At 42.2% G+C, this 17,398-nt stretch overlaps 1 protein-coding gene across 3 annotated transcripts in view; it reads left to right on the forward strand.

Annotated features, from left to right (window-relative positions):
* LOC121328770 (OTU domain-containing protein 5-A-like) overlaps positions 1 to 17,398 on the forward strand; it is a 30,792-nt gene that overhangs the window by 11,959 nt on the left and 1,435 nt on the right. For 2 of the 3 annotated variants that reach the window (XM_041273821.1, XM_041273823.1), the window contains exons 3-6: positions 9,331 to 9,395; positions 10,049 to 10,205; positions 11,529 to 11,686; positions 14,581 to 14,769. In XM_041273821.1, the coding sequence (XP_041129755.1) occupies positions 9,331 to 9,395; positions 10,049 to 10,205; positions 11,529 to 11,686; positions 14,581 to 14,769 (569 nt within the window). The remainder of the gene's footprint in view (positions 1 to 9,330; positions 9,396 to 10,048; positions 10,206 to 11,528; positions 11,687 to 14,580; positions 14,770 to 17,398) is intronic. The other variant, XM_041273822.1, reaches the window with a different exon arrangement.

The following is a 17,398-nucleotide window of genomic DNA, read 5'->3' on the forward strand; positions in this document are numbered from 1 at the left end:
GATAAAAGTGTCTGCTAAATGACTATTTAATAATAATCATACTACTACTACTAATAATAATAATAATACAGTTTTACCCATGTAATCTACAGCTTGTCAGACTGTGATAATCCTGCTAGGGACATTGTTTACCACCAGATATTGCCAGAATCTGGGGTAGTGTGGAGCTGTCTGTCCCACAGGTACATCACACACAGTTATGAGGAAAAATAACCAAGTCGTTAAAGATGTCCCAGTTTAAGGGATATGAAAATGTATGTAAATTAAGACTGAAAGAACGCATATTTGCAGAAAGCGTGGCTCTGGTATAATTGCTTAAACTTCCTAAATGAAATAGAGCATGCTTTATCATGACAGCATGGTGGCAAATGGGGCCTAAGAATTTGTTTTACTGTTATTTGTTTATTTAGGAGATGCATTTATCCAAGGCGACTTACAGAGACTAGGGTGTGTGAACTATGCATCAGCTGCAGGGTCACTTACAACAACGTCTCACCCCAAAGACGCAGCACAAGGAGGTTCAGTGACTCGCTCAGGGTCACACACAGCGAGTCAGGGGCTGAGCTGGGATTTGAACCGGGGAACTCCTGGTTACAAGTCTTTTGGATTGGTAATTTTACTTGTATTTCAAAATCTGCAAGCCCGTTGTCGACCAAAGTTAATTTCCCTGTAACACTGACACAAGCTGCTTTTTTTTAAAATGCCGTTTTACACTCTGAATACTTCAGCAGCCAAGCAAAAAAAAAAAACCTGCTGGATCCTGATATATATTTCTTAGAATCTGATGGTCGTAGAACCCAAGAAAGAGCTTTCGATGGAATTTCAAAGTGTGACTTTTTTTTTTCTGCAGTTCCACCCTGATAAAGCTACTTCGAGGAAGTGACAAACTGTGCCACGCCTTTGTTCTCAAGGGCGCCAACTTTACTAGTAAACTTGTTTAACCAATCGGAAAATTATAAAAAGCCCTCCATCACTTTGCATGAGTATTTGTGAGACTTTGTATGTGCAGCATTTAACTGTCCATTAACAGTTTAGCATCATCCTATAGAATGAACTAATTTTGTTTCATAAAGTCGAATGAAACCTGCTGAATAATGTTCCCTTGTTAACATATTGAATCACACACCCTCTATATAGAATGAACTCACTCAGCTTCATAGAGTCCAGTGAAAGCTGCTGAATAATGTTCCCTTGTTAACATATTGAATCACACACCCTCTATATAGAATGAACTCACTCAGCTTCATAGAGTCCAATGAAAGCTGCTGAATTACCTAATTAACATTGAATTTGTAGTTTTTCATATACTTAACAGAACACTGACATAAATTGAAAAAGGTTAGATGCATGACAAAACAAACCAGAAATACTGAAGCACTACTATTATGACTTCTGTGAATCTTGCGATATCATGTTGTAGTTTATTAGATTATACGATGTTAAATAAAAGATTTAATTTATGTTTCAATATATATATATATATATATATATATATATATATATATATATATATATATATATATATATATATATATATAATATCTTCCTAAAATTTTAGGTGATACAAAGCAGTTGGCTGTAGCTATACACAAATTGCCCAGCAGGCAAGTGGTTAAGCTTGTTCGATTTAGATTTGCCAATCGAAGTACCTCGTTATGTACATTTGACAGCAACTGAGTGACCAATTTGTGCTTAAAGAGCTCTTGTTCTTTAGAAGCAGTCCAAGAAAAAAATAAAAATAAAGGGTTGACTTTTTTTTTGAATGAAAAACTATTACACAGTTTAGCTTTTGTCTCAATTTTCCCCGAGAAAGAGATTGGAATGTTAGTTTTTTCAAGACCCAGATTTTGCAATGTGCAGAAAAACCAGTACAAGAGTCAGACAAAGCATATCTCAGCATCTCGGTGTAACTTTATATGAAAAGAGAGCAGGCAGTAAGATGACAGGCGCAGAATTTCTAAAGTTGAACTAATTGTAGCTAGCAGAATAGTTCCATTAGTGTTCCCTGCCATGCACGCCCGTACACAGTATAGCTCTTAAATGTGCATTTAAGTCGCATTTTTATTTTAATTATATCTAGTACTACACTAGGCTAAAGTAATCTCGGTTTTGCAAGCCAGGTTTTTGCCACATTGCTGCCTTGGGTCATTTGAGTTTGAATAGTCTCACCACTTCATGGCTGTCTTTCCTGGCAGCAACCAACCAGCACCTTCCCGCTAATGACTGACATGCTTTGCAGTCAGTCAAATGCTTTGACCCCAAAGACAGTTTCCCGGGGTAAAATGACCATGCAAATAAAGCAATTGCAAATCTCCGGGAGGACAAGGTACAAAAAAAAAATAATAATAAAATTCTGAGAATTTTGAGAATTTTGAGGGGATTGTCACGCCAGTTCTGGGTGTCCCCCGGGTTAGGGAAGCTAAACCAGCAGGGACTGTTTCTCCTCGTGGCGCTGCATTGAACCCTACTGGCCAGGCGGTTAGTGAGCTTGGAGCGGACACCTGCAGGGCTGGCTGTTGTCCTCCAAGGGCCGGTAGCTCGCTGACATCCGTGCTATTGTTCCTGGGTGAAAAAGGAAACTGCCTCAGTCGTGGGATCGGAGGACACCAGCTGAACCTTCAGATCTCCTGAGCAGGGAGGGGGGAAACCATTTGGGCATTCCAAACTGGGAGAAAAATCAGAGAGGAAAAATAAATTCAAATGTCAGTGGAACACAATCTATATATATATATATATATATATATATATATATATATATATATATATATATATATATATATATATACTTCTGTGAAAAAGTCTTCTGACACATTCAGGAGTTACAGTCAACAGCGAGCATCAGCGGTCTTTGGTTTGCGTTCGTCAGGGTCTTCAAGAATTTGTAATCACGGCAACCTAGGGGGTCCACATTTTTTTTTTTATATCTGTAATAATCTTTATTTTTATGTAGTGCCTTTCATACTGGACCACCATCACAAAACGCTTTACAAGATACGAGACTAGGGTGTGTGAGCTATGCATCAGCTGCAGAGTCACTCACAACAACGTCTCACCCCAAAGACGCAGCACAAGGAGGTTCAGTGGCTTGCTCAGGGTCACACACAGCGAGTCGGGCTGAGCTGGGATTTGAACCTCCTGGTTACAAGCCTGTTTCTTTAACCACTGGACCACACAGCTTATCTGTCAATGTCTTTCGCGAAAAATTATTAGAAACATGCAAAAATGTCTAAGACCTTTGCACAACAGTGTGTTTTTTTTTTTTTAATGCACAGTTCAGTTCATAAAAATTGCAGAACTGATTAAGATTTATGAAATTGATTCTTGAACTACAGCCACACATTCAGCCCAGGTGGTTCAGAGGAGTTGGGGTCCCCTGGGAGAAGCATAGAAAGATTCTCTGCCTCTCGTGGGATTTTGTGTACCGGAGATGAGTCAACGGTTTAATGGTTTGGCGAAGGGGAATTTCTGATCGAGCTGAAACTTTCCCCTGTCCTGTAGCGCTGCTGCACTATAGTGAGGAAGAGTCAGAGCCTTCTGTGGTCTGCCAAATGAAAGGCACAGGGGTGTGCAAGTTTATTTGAATACGACTCATCTTCCCCTGGATAAATAACATTTAAAAAAAAAAATAGTGTTGTGACCTTTTTTTTTTTCTTTGTATCAGCTGAAAAGTTTCAGTTTCAATAAAAAAAGCATAGTTGAAGGGAGAAATCCCCCCCCCCCCCCCCCCCCCCCCCCCCCCCCCCTTCTGCTGCGGGACTAATTAGAAGAGGTAAGGTCTGGCGACTAGTTTTGTTTCTTTTAGTAAGAAAATCATACGATACGACCACACACACACAACACACACAGATATATATATATATATATATATATATATATATATATATATATATATATATATATATATATATATTTTTTTTTTTTTGTTTGTTTTTTTCGAGTAGTGATTTTGCAATGTACCGAATTGGCGTGACCTGAAGAATGAATGAATTGTCTTGGTAATCCACTTCGCAGAGGTAGTGTGTAGTTTTAGTGTGAGCTTGCCATTAGGCATGCCCTGGACTGGAGGGAGCATCCTTTCTCTTTGGGGAGAGGGAGGGAGCAGTTCAGTCTCCACGCTTCAATCCTGTCCTGGACTGGAGGAAGCATGCTTTCTCTTTGGGGGGAGGGAGGGAGCAGTTCAGTTTCCACGCTTCAATCCTGTCCTGGACTGGAGGGAGCATCCTTTCTCTTTGGGGGGAGGGAGGGAGCAGTTCAGTCTCCATGCTTCAATCCTGTCCTGGACTGGAGGGAGGCAGCAATTTTTATCGTTGTGATGGAAATTGCAAAGATAATTTATTAATATGTGGTAATCTTGGGGGGGTGGGGGAGCTGTCTGTACATCCGTCCAGACAAACCTCTCCACCACGACGCACACAAGCGATTTGTACGCATGGTCCTCAGTGGAAGTAATTCATAGTGATATATTTCTTCATGCAACTGATGGCTGAAGTTTTTGTATTGAGGCACGGGGGGGGGGGGGGTTTGTTTACAGATATAAAAATTAGCTACACTCACACAGAAGCCGCCAGTAGCTTTTTTTATTTTTATAAGCACTGCTTGCTTGACTTTGACTTTGTTGTCACAATTTCATTGTAGGTCAACAAAGTGTAGGATTGTTAACTTGTAACCTAACTTGGTAAATATTGCCAAACACCACAGATAACGCAACCTCTGTGACTGGCTTCCTCTTTACTTAGAAAGGGCCTCTTCGACTTCCTTTTCAGATGTGTGTGTAAGATTGTGTGTAGATTTTGCAAATGCTTGTCGCCACGATTTGGTGCTAGATACTGATGTCTGTCATGGGTGCTTGATGGCCCGGTGGTGAAAGAATGGGGCTTGTGACTAGTTCCCGGTTCAGTCCCAACTCGGCCACTGACTCGCTTTGTGTGACCTTGAGCAAGTCACTTAACCTCCTTGTGCGCCGTACTTTGGATGAGACGTAAAGCAAACGAGGTCCTGTTGGAAGTGACTCTGCAGCAGCAGTTGTTGATGATGCAAAATGCACCCCCTAGTCTCCAAGTTGCTTTGGATAAAAGCGTCTGCTAAATGACTCATTAATAATAATCTGTACTGCAAAAGTCAGTCATTGCCGTAAAACCATTTAGGCTTGGGCGTCCCACCATTTATTGTCCTGTCTGTAAGCCCAATCTTGAAGAATAGCCTAGACAGCCCATTCGACAGTCTTCATTTCCCTACAGTTTAGATGAAGCTAGAAAGTCGTGTTTGAGGAGCTCAGGGATTAGAGAAAGAAAGCAAGCGTTGGGCTGCAGTGTGGAAGGCAGTGGGTTTGAGGAGCTCAGGGGTTAGATAAAGAAAGCGCTGGGCTGCAGTGTGGAAGGCAGTGGGTTTGAGGAGCTCAGTGGTTATAGAAAGAAAGATGGCGCTGGGCTGCAGTGTGGAAGGCAGTGGGTTTGAGGAGCTCAGTGGTTAGATAAAGAAAGCGCTGGGCTGCAGTGTGGAAGGCACAGCATTAATTTTCTGCAGTTACTAACACCTGTTCACCAAACGTTAATCACAAATGATTTGTAGAAGATACTGTTTGTTTCTATATATATATATATATATATATATATATATATATATATATATATATATATATATATATATATATATATATATATAAAATCACGCACATAAATAATACGTGTGTGTAATTTTTTTTCTCGTCTGTAATTAGCTTTGAAGTTTCGGAAGTGTGAAGTGAAATGGGTCTGGAGGTTTGTTGTTGCAGTCAAGACTGGGTGAACTGCGGTCACATCAGCTCGCGTAGAGATGGATCAAACACAAACTTGGCAAATATATTGTTTTTAATTCAACGCAGCCCCTCCCCAAAACCGTGGCCTGAGCTTAAGTTAAACCACAAAAGAGGAAATTGACTCATGAATTCTCAGAAGTTTTGTGGCGAGGTCATGTGACTTGCTGGAATGAGAGCCCAAATTGGTTCTCATTTGCATATCGGGCCCTCCTCCCCCCGGGGGCTCATTTTGCATATCGGAGGGGGGGGGGCAAAGGAAACCCGTAGTGCTTGTTTACATCTGCGGTGTTAACTGACTTGCTGCGCTGTAAGAAATAAGACCGCCAAATTGTCCTGGGTAGCTGCCGTTGTATATAACGTTATTGAAATGATCAGAATCAGGGTGGGGTGAAACTTGAAGATGTGTTATGTTTAGCGTGTTGCGTTTTTATATCTCCTTCGATCATTAATTGCATTTTTCTTTTCTGGAAATGTTAAAGTTTGTGCGAGCTCTATGGAGTTTGAGAAGTTGCCCTGCCCCTTTTTCTGAGATCTGAGCAGATCGCAGTCGAAGAAGTTGGTAATTGCTCTCGACAGCCTTTTTTTGGGTGCTGTTTCTGTGGTTTCGATCAGCTGTAATATTAATGCGTGCCACCCTCTCAGCTGTGCTTTATTTCCCATTCTGCTCCTGCTCAATAACAGAACGGCTGACCTCCATTGAAAACAGTTGGAGAACAGTGTCAGGTTAACTAACTTTTATACTGTTCCATTGTGAATGGTCTAAGATCTGGTGCTGTTGAATACAGCCTTATTAAATATTTAAGCCAGTTAGTAGGCAAATTTTGAAATGCTGATTGTTTAGAGCTTACCTCGGTTTTTGCATATTCCCACTGATCCTGTGAGTCACTGTGTAGCTTCTTGCTGTTTTTAGACGTGTTTGCTTTTAAAATAGCTTTGAAATGCTACCCAGGGTCATTACATATACAGCCTGTTAGCTTTATTTTCAGTGTTTACTTCATTAGAAAGTAGATTGTACAGTGTTTTACATGTAGGGGTACAGCTCTGGCCAAAAGTTGTACATCACCCTATAGAATGAACTCAGTTGTATGAAAGCTGCTGAATAATGTTCCCTTGTTAACATATTGAATCACACACCCTCTATATAGAATGAACTCACTCAGCTTCATAGAGTCCAATGAAAGCTGCTGAATAATGTTCCCTTGTTAACATATTGAATCACACACCCTCTATATAGAATGAACTCACTCAGCTTCATAGAGTCCAATGAAAGCTGCTGAATAATGTTCCCTTGTTAACATATTGAATCACACACCCTCTATATAGAATGAACTCACTCAACTTCATAGAGTCCAATGAAAGCTGCTGAATAATGTTCCCTTGTTAACATATTGAATCACACACCCTCTATATAGAATGAACTCACTCAGCTTCATAGAGTCCAATGAAAGCTGCTGAATAATGTTCTCTTGTTAACATATTGAATCACACCCCCTCTATATAGAATGAACTCACTCAGCTTCATAGAGTCCAATGAAAGCTGCTGAATAATGTTCCATTGTTAACATATTGAATTGCACACCGCTTTGGAGCTTTCCGTCTGCTTAACGAAAAACTGACAAATTTGAAGTCTAACGTGAAATACTGTAATGCTATTATGGCTACCAGTAGACACTTTTTTGCGATATCATTTTGTAGTTTATTTGGTTTCATAAGAGATCGAAATTATGTTCATATGGCTTTTATTTTTGACGTATATGAGGTCTGTCCTTTTAAAATCTAGGTGATGCAAAACTGAAATGTGGTGAATTGAGTTAAAGACAATGCAGTAAATAAAGGAAACCTTGCAACTCGCATGTCAACAAAATACTTAATTGGTTTTAAAAAAATAAAAATAAAAAACCACACATTTTGGCTTTGCAAATTGCTTTTATCAGGGTACAGCGCAGACGAAAGATAAGACCACTTCCCTCCCTCCTTAGCGCCCTCCCCGCCTCGCCTCCCCCCTGGAACCCAGTTGCTGCCTGCAAGCATGACTGACGCCCTGTCCCTGATGCTACTTGCAGCAATAGGATGTTATACACAAAGTCTTCAAAACCAGTTTATCGCTTAAGAAAATCCTTCTGTGGTGGTGTTTTGTCCCCCCCCCCCCCCCCCCCCCCCCTCTGTAAATTATGATTGTGATCTTTTATTGAGAACAGGCTGCCTGTACGGCTGATATTTTACAGTAAATTTCGTTTAAAAAAAAAAATATCTGCACATTTCAATTGTGACATTTTAAAATGTTTTTGGGAGAAAAAATAAAATGTCCATCTATCTACATATACAGTATGTCTGTCTCTCTCTCTATATATATATAATGCTCCCTCGCTATAAGGCTCTCAATTATAACACGCATCGATTACAACGCTCCTATAGCATGTCCCCCAGTTCCCTATGCTATGAACAACTTCTCGCTGTAACTTCCGTTTCTGTCTCCCCCTTTTGATCGAGTATCTGAACTGAAGAAAAGCTGCACTAGCGCTTTATAACACAGACGTATTATTCAGCATTCGTTTTATAACTAAATAAATGTTAGGCCTATTACGTGGTTATCTTTCCTAATGTATTTATTTTTTTGATGCGAAAGGAGCTGCGGCGTTCTCCGGGAGACCAGAAGCTTCAGCCCAGCTCCGGCAGCCGAACCTGGGGCGAGCCCATTCCCTCTTCCCCTCGCCCGACCCGCTCTACTTCTCGCACTTGGTTTGCTTGTCTGTCGCTTTGAACTGAACTCCCGACCGCTGTTTAGCCAGGCTGTTTATAGTTTTAAAAACTGCTGATTATAAATGATCCACGAGTGGGAACGTTACCTTTTTTATTTGTAAAATTATAGCGTTGATTACATGGTGCTTTATGCATGGTTAATTCACGGAAAGTTCCATGTTTGCTTCACTATATGTGCATTATAGAGAGGGAGTTATTTTTTATTTTAGTCAGATGTTTGTTGTTCCCGTGGCGCTCCCTACCCCCTCCCCCTTTTATTATAATAGTAATAATATATATATTTTTTTATATAGCGCCTTTCATAGTGGACCACCATCACAAAGCGCTTTACAAGATACGAGACTAGGGTATGTGAACTATGCATCAGCTACATAGTCACTCACAACAACATCTCACCCCAAAGACGGAGCACAAGGAGGTTCAGTGACTTGCTCAGGGTCACACACAGCAAGTCGGGCTGAGCTGGGATTTGAACCTCCTGGTTACAAACATGTTTCTTTAACCACTGGACTACACAGCCTCCTATAAACGCTCTTCGGTTACGATGCTCCCTCCACCCCAGACCCACGTTATAGTGAGGGAGCACTGTGTGTATATAGATAGATATTTATATTTATTTGAATGTGTTAGGCAAGACTTCCTGCCATAATTTTTGTTGGGAACTGTCTTTCTAGACTGAGTTCGATTTTGAATAAAACCGTTTTAATGAATTGAACACAAGCATTGAGGGTAAGAAAAAAGCCTTTTATATTGATGTATTTTTTTCTGTCTTCCAGCTGACCAAGTATATGGGGACCAGGATATGCACGATGTGGTCCGGAAACACTGCATGGATTATTTGGTAAGAGTCTTAGAGAACCGCTTATCCAAACCAGGTATCGCCTTTAGCAAAGAATTTGGGGAGGATCGGATTCAGGGCATACAGCTGTGGCCAAAAGTTTTGCATCACCCACAATTTTAGGAGTGAACATAATTTCCATCTTTTTATTTAACATCATGTAATCAACAAAACTACATAGACATCACAAAAAAAATCTACTGGAAGCCGTAATAGTAGTACAGTAGTATTTCCTGTTAGATTTTTGTCAGTGTTTCATTAAGTAATAACAGAACATCTGAACCGCATCGAAAACAATGGGAGAGCGGTGTCAGGTTAAAATGAACTGTAATGCCATTGTTGTTCTCACAAATATATTTAAATTAGTTATTTAGCAGGTGCTTTTATGCAAAGCGACTTAGAGACTAGGGGGGGTGAACTCTGCATCATCAACTGCTGCTGCAGAGTCACTTCCAATAGGACCTTGTTTGTTTTACATCTCGTCCGAAGGAGCACAAGGAGGTGAAGTGACCTGCTCAGGGTCACGCACACAGTGACTCTGAAACTGAGCCAAGACTTGAACTGGGAACCTCCTGGTATCAAGCCCTTTTCTTTTATTATTATTGTTATTGTTATTATTATTATTATTATGGTTTTGTTGTTGTTGTTATTTCCAGATGAAAAATGCAGACTACTTCTCTAATTACGTGACAGAAGATTTCACTACATACATCAACAGAAAGAGGAAAAGCAACTGTCACGGGAACCACATAGAGATGCAGGCCATGGCTGAGATGTACAACAGACCTGTGGAAGTGTACCAGCACGGCACAGGTCAGTACAGCACTCCGAGCACACAGCCTGAAACTAGCACAGGTCAATACAGCACTCCGAGCGCACAGCCTGAAACTAGCACAGGTCAGTACAGCACTCCGAGCGCACAGCCTGAAACTAGCTCAGGCCAGTACAGCACTCCGAGCGCACAGCCTGAAGCTAGCACAGGTCAGTACAGCACTCCGAGCGCACAGCCTGAAACTAGCACAGGTCAGTACAGCACTCCGAGCGCACAGCCTGAAACTAGCACAGGTCAGTACAGCACTCCGAGCGCACAGCCTGAAACTAGCACAGGTCAGTACAGCACTCCGAGCGCACAGCCTGAAGCTAGCACAGGTCAGTACAGCACTCCGAGCGCACAGCCTGAAACTAGCACAGGTCAATACAGCACTCCGAGCGCACAGCCTGAAACTAGCACAGGTCAGTACAGCACTCCGAGCGCACAGCCTGAAACTAGCACAGGTCAGTACAGCACTCCGAGCGCACAGCCTGAAACTAGCACAGGCCAGTACAGCACTCCGAGCGCACAGCCTGAAGCTAGCACAGGTCAGTACAGCACTCCGAGCGCACAGCCTGAAACTAGCACAGGTCAGTACAGCACTCCGAGCGCACAGCCTGAAACTAGCACAGGTCAGTACAGCACTCCGAGCGCACAGCCTGAAACTAGCACAGGTCAGTACAGCACTCCGAGCGCACAGCCTGAAACTAGCACAGGTCAGTACAGCACTCCGAGCGCACAGCCTGAAGCTAGCACAGGTCAGTACAGCACTCCGAGCGCACAGCCTGAAGCTAGCACAGGTCAGTACAGCACTCCGAGCGCACAGCCTGAAGCTAGCACAGGTCAGTACAGCACTCCGAGCGTACAGCCTGAAGCTAGCACAGGTCAGTACAGCACTCAGAGCGCACAGCCTGAAACTAGCACAGGTCAGTACAGCACTCCGAGCGCACAGCCTGAAACTAGCACAGGTCAGTACAGCACTCCGAGTGCACAGCCTGAAACTAGCACAGGTCAGTACAGCACTCCGAGCGCACAGCCTGAAACTAGCTCAGGCCAGTACAGCACTCATCAGTACAGCTGCTGCAGAGTCACTTCCAATAGGACCTTGTTTGTTTTAAGTCTCATCCAAGTGACAGAGCACAAAGAAGTTCAGTGACTTGCTCAGAGTCACACACACACGCACGCAGAGTCAGTGGCTGAGCTGGGATTTGAACCTCCTGAACCTCCTGGTATCAAGCCCCTTTCTTTAACCACGGGACTTGCCTTGTTTGTTTTTTATATATATATATATATATATATATATATATATTTTTGTTTTTGATGAGAACCAATCAACACATTTCACGGCATCCATCAGAACAACGACGAGCCGATCCGCGTCAGCTACCATCGCAACATCCACTACAACTCTGTGGTGAACCCCAACAAAGCCACCATCGGGGTGGGGTTGGGGCTGCCTGGCACCAAACCTGGGGGGAGCACTGTAAGTACCCAGCTTCTGCTGTGATAGAGCTTTTATGTTTTTTATTTGGAATCACCAACCACCCCCCCATTTTTCTCCCCGATTTAAAAGGTCGGCCAGGGTGTCCTCAGCTCGCCGCTCACCAGCGACCCTTGTAGTCTGGCCGGGCGCCTGCGGGCTTGCCTGGTAGCTGCCGGGGAGCTGTGTTGTCCTCCTGCGCTGTAGCTCCTGGGCGGCTGCATGGTGAATCCGCAATGTGTAAAGAAGCGGGCGGCTGACGGCACACGATTCAGAGGAAATCGTGCGTTTGTTCCTCTTCGCCGCTCCCAAGTCAGCACAGGGGTGGTAGCGGTGAGCCGAGCATAAATAATGATTGGCCATTTCAAATTGGGTGAAAATAAAAAAAATAATTGGCAACGACTAAATTTATTAAAAAAAAAAAAAAAAACAGTACTATTTGACATTGTTTTGTGGTTGAAGGCGGCTTGAAAAATTCTCTGAACAGGTAGTTGCTGATAAAGTCTTTTACTTAGTCTGTCTTTCTTTCAATGAAGTGCTCCAGTAACCTAAATTCTTGGCTGTACTAGTACCACACTTGACAGGAAACCAAGATTTGCAAAATGCTGAGCAGGAAGGTGAGAGTTAGCAAGATACATTGTCACCTCAAAAAATAAACTTCCAAGCGCTGTGTCTCCTGTGAGCTTTCTGTACTTGTAATCTCAACAACTGGGAAATTACACAAGCAACATGTGCAGCTGTCCCCAAATGTTTTGCATCAACAGCCTATAGAATGAACTAATTCTACTTCATAAAGTCGCTGAAACCTGCCAAAACTGTTGCATCACCTAGAAATGTGGAATTGCGACATAAAAATAAAACAACTACGAACTTCGTTTAGGTCTTTTTATTTAACATCAGTTAATCAAAGAAACTACAAAAGTCTTTCGAAAGCCATACTAGTAGGACAGTATTTTATGTTAGATTTCGAAATGTCACATTTTTTCCAATTCTTTAGTTTCTGGTGAAATATATGGGAAAACTACAAAGCTGGTTTGTAATTTGTTAACGTTAAATCATTCAGCAGGTTTTATTCAAAGCAAAATGAGTTAATTCTATAGGGTGATGCAAAAATTTTGGTCAGAGCTGTACGCTAAACCTTCTGCCGTTTTCACCTGATCTAGAACTACAGCTTTTAACAAAGAAAAATAGTAAGTATTTTGTTCATTATTAACTTCGTTCATTCATTTCAGGTTTTTAAGGTAAGATAGGGCAAGATATTTGCATGCTGGTACTGCTGTCAGTGGTCATATTCTTGTCTCTTGTTTTAGTGGCTAGCTACTTTTTTACATCACTATCAAAGGGACGGCACTGGTTATCAACCAACATCTAAATTTCACAGTGTCACGTTCGGCCCCTTCGAGGAGAGGCTGTCTGGAGCTCTCAGCTGAGGAGGGGACAAAAGTTCACAAGGCTGACTCCTGTGATCATCTTCCTTTCCTAGTCGTGGTCGACGACAATGTCCTTTTAAGTTCTTGACTGTCCCCAAACAATTATTAATCACGGTTTTATGTCTTAAATGAATCGCGACTTTAGTTGGAAGTTCTTTCTTTCTTTTAAAATAATAAATTCAATGGCAAGCGTTTCCACTGGAAGTCTTTCTCAGCGTCTTCAACAGAAACACTAAAAAGAAACGTCATAAATTCAACGACAAACGTTTCCATTAGAAGTCTCTCTTTTTTTTTGGTCAAGTTTCTTTTCAGTCTTTCTAAACTCGGCACGGCTGTGTGTTCAGTGGTGTTCGTAAGTCGTGTAAAACACAGCGGCTGCAGTTCAACAGAGTTCACTCAGGCAGCAGCTTCTTGGCTTTATTACTTGTGTTTTTACCATGTCTCTTGGTAGCAGTTTAGTGTGAGCGCCAGAGGCTATGGTCTGACCTCTTGGATACAGCTCCATTCACACAAGGAAAAAAGCAGCTGCAATTAGAGTGCGGAAGTGATGTACAGAACGTGTGTCGCTGTGGCTGGGGAACTCTTAGCTGCTCCCTTGCTGCACGTAGCATGTTAATGACCATGACCACTACTTCACAAAGATGCTGCAGAATGATCTGTCGATCTTGGGCAGGTGTTGTAAATTTACTATAATCGTAAATCTCGAAAAACTACTCACTTCTAAATCTTTTGTAGTCATTTTTGTATTACTTTAGTATAAATACATGTTAATTTGGATTCATATGTTGTTTTTATCTGACTTTATGTGAACAAAAAGACACAAGTGCCCGTTTTCTCATTGGAAATAGTGGTATTTTGAAATGTACCTGTCCTGGTCACAAAAGCAAAGTTTATGGTGATAATAATATAGCCATTTTCTATACTTTTGAGGCATAAGCAATTAGGAAATAACACTATCCAGGAACAAAAAAAAAAAAAAAAAAAAAAAAAAATAAGTTACACAGTGTTGTTATTAAGTTATTAAGTGCATGTGTTTGTTGTAGTCACTCCAGCGTGTCGTGGTCAAGGATGAATGATCGAGTTCTTAAAAAGAAACCAGAAACATTTCATCAGTGTTCGTCATTTATATACCTTATTTTTTTTCGAAAGTGTTGTAATAGTGATAAGTTTCTTTTGATGATCTTTGTACAAGTCTATTAGTCATTGCACTGTCAGCATAGTGTGATCAAAACTACCTCACATATTGTGAGCCTTCTTTCAGGTCTGGATGGAGATGCATTTCAAAAAACATATTTCAATCCCAGAGTCAACTCTTTGTTAATAGCATCTTTAGGTCTGTACCACAACCCCCCCCCCCCCCCTTGCCCCCAACTTGTTCCCATCCATCTCCAGCTGGCAGATATTCTTCTGCTTTCATTGAAATGAACTATTCGCTGCTGACTCTCTCACTCTCTGCGTCTCCTTCAGCAGTACGCAGACCAGTCGCTCATGAAGAACGCAATCAAGACCTCGGAGGAGTCGTGGATCGAGCAGCAGATGCTGGAGGACAAAAAGAGAGCCACGGACTGGGAGGCCACCAACGAGGCCATCGAGGAGCAGGTGGCCCGGGAGTCTTACCTGCAGTGGCTGCGGGACCAGGAGAAGCAGGCCAGACAGGTGAGGGGGCGGTGTGAGGATGCGATTCTGTTTGCGTGCGGGTATCGTAGTGTCTCTGCTGTGTGCGTCACTGTGAGTGTCTGCTGTGTGTCTGTGTCTCTTGTTACTGTGTCTTTGGTAATTGTCTTTGTTGAGTCTCATTGCAGTGCTAATAAAGGTTTTAAGCCCTCGCAATATTAATTACAGCTAAGTTATTTTTTTGTGTGCTAACGCTGGGTAGAAAAAAAATAAAATAATCAAACACGTTTTTGTACCAAAGTCAGCGTTAAACGAAACTGCGCCACCACGGGACAGTACAGTCCTGTGCACTGCAGAGGCATTTATGGGAAACCCTGCTGTTTCACTGAAGCCCTCACAATAGAGGTGTGAGGCTCAGAGTTCTAACAGCAGCACACTCTGGGTTCCTTTGCATCTGCTACACACATTCTCACCATGCCCACCAGCCAGGACACCTCGACCACCTCCAGTGCCTAATCCCCTGTGCTGTGTTATATAGTGAAGCACCTGAGATAACACCTTGAAACCACTGTGACCCAGCAGAAACTTTTGCGAAATCGACAGTTTCCCGTAAATGCAGAGCTCGACGCTAGAGGTGGTACAGCATCTCATTGGAAGAATAATAATAATTAAAAGTCTACATTTAATATCAATCAATCTAGCGCCTTTCACAGTGGACCACCATCGCAAAGCGCTTTACAAGATAGTGGAGATCAATGCATAATGCCTTAAATACAGTGAAATACAGGGCATAGCACATTCAGTACACACAATAAAGCATCTCCAGCCAAGCCCCACCCCTTGTTCTCTGTATTTTTCACATACCCCACTATAGACGTGCATACTGATAAATCCTCTCCTGATCACTCGTTTTATCACCAAAGTCCTCAATAATGTGATCCAAGTCATTATTTTATTACTGTAACATCTCAAAAAGCTCTGCAGATGTCTGATATTCTTTGAGCGCTGGATGCAGAAGCAGCTCTCTCCTCTGTTTGTGTCCGTGGTATCTCTGTGGTGCAGGGGCTGTGTGTTGCTCAGACGCGCCCCTTTTTTCGGCTCCTATCAGTCTTACTCGGCCATTGAAAGGTTTTCTCGACTTTTTTTTTTTTCCTGCAATTTTCAATGTGTGCGTCACTGTGAGTGTCTGCTGTGTGTCTGTGTCTCTTGTTACTGTGTCTTTGGTAATTGTCTTTGTTGCATCTCATTGCAGTGCTAATAAAGGTTTTAAGCCCTCGCAATATTAATTACAGCTAAGTTATTTTTTTGTGTGCTAACGCTGGGTAGAAAAAAAATAAAATAATCAAACACGTTTTTGTACCAAAGTCAGCGTTAAACTAAACTGCGCCACCACGGGACAGTACAGTCCTGTGCACTGCAGAGGCATTTATGGGAAACCCTGCTGTTTCACTGAAGCCCTCACAATAGAGGTGTGAGGCTCAGAGTTCTAACAGCAGCACACTCTGGGTTCCTTTGCATCTGCTACACACATTCTCACCATGCCCACCAGCCAGGACACCTCGACCACCTCCAGTGCCTAATCCCCTGTGCTGTGTTATATATGTGAAGCACCTGAGATAACACCTTGAAACCACTGTGACCCAGCAGAAACTTTTGCGAAATCGACAGTTTCCCGTAAATGCAGAGCTCGACGCTAGAGGTGGTACAGCATCTCATTGGAAGAATAATAATAATTAAAAGTCTACATTTAATATCAATCAATCTAGCACCTTTCATAGTGGACCACCATCGCAAAGCGCTTTACAAGATATCAATGCATAATGCCTTAAATACAGTGAAATACAGGGCAGAGCGAATTCAATACAAACAGTGAGGATAAATGCAGTGAAATACAGTGAAATACAGGGCATAGCACATTCAGTACACACAATAAAAAACAATGCAGATACATTAAATACAGTGAGATACAGGGCATAGCACATTCAATACACACAATAAAAAAACAATGCAGATACATTAAATACAGTGAGATACAGGGCATAGCACATTCAATACACACAATAAAAAAACAATGCAGATACATTAAATACAGTGAGATACAGGGCATAGCACATTCAATACAAACAGTAAAAAAATGCAATGTGAAATACATTAAATACAGGCATAGCACATTCAATACAGGGCTAGGATGTGAATTCTAAACTTTGTGAATGTGTGCGTCATTCAGAATCAAACGATTGAGATGGAGTGAAAGACCTGACTATTTAGACAACAGTTAATAATAGAGGTCAGGCTTGAAGAGCATTGAAAGCAAGAGAGAACAGGCAGGTCTTCAGAGTTGATTTGAAGGGAGCGACTGTGGGAGCTGCACGCGCTAAACCTGGGAGAGAGTCCCAGAGAGTCGGGGCCATGAAGCTAAAAGAGCGCTCTCCGAGTGGGGTGCACTTTCGCTTGGGGATAACAAGCGGGCCAGCGTCAGAGGACCTCAGCTTGCATGGAGAGACATAGCGGATCAGCAGGGTGGAGAGATACTTGTGTGATAAAGGGCCTTGTAGGTAAATAGGAGAATTTTGAAAGTAATCCTGAACTTTTTACAGGTAGCCAGCCGGTTTTAACCCTTAGCGGTCCATTTGTTCAGCGCTTGTCAGGCGCGTCAGGTCCAATTTATTTT

The sequence above is a fragment of the Polyodon spathula genome, chromosome 16 (genome assembly GCF_017654505.1).
Source record: "Polyodon spathula isolate WHYD16114869_AA chromosome 16, ASM1765450v1, whole genome shotgun sequence".
In the NCBI taxonomy this organism is placed as follows: domain Eukaryota; kingdom Metazoa; phylum Chordata; class Actinopteri; order Acipenseriformes; family Polyodontidae; genus Polyodon; species Polyodon spathula.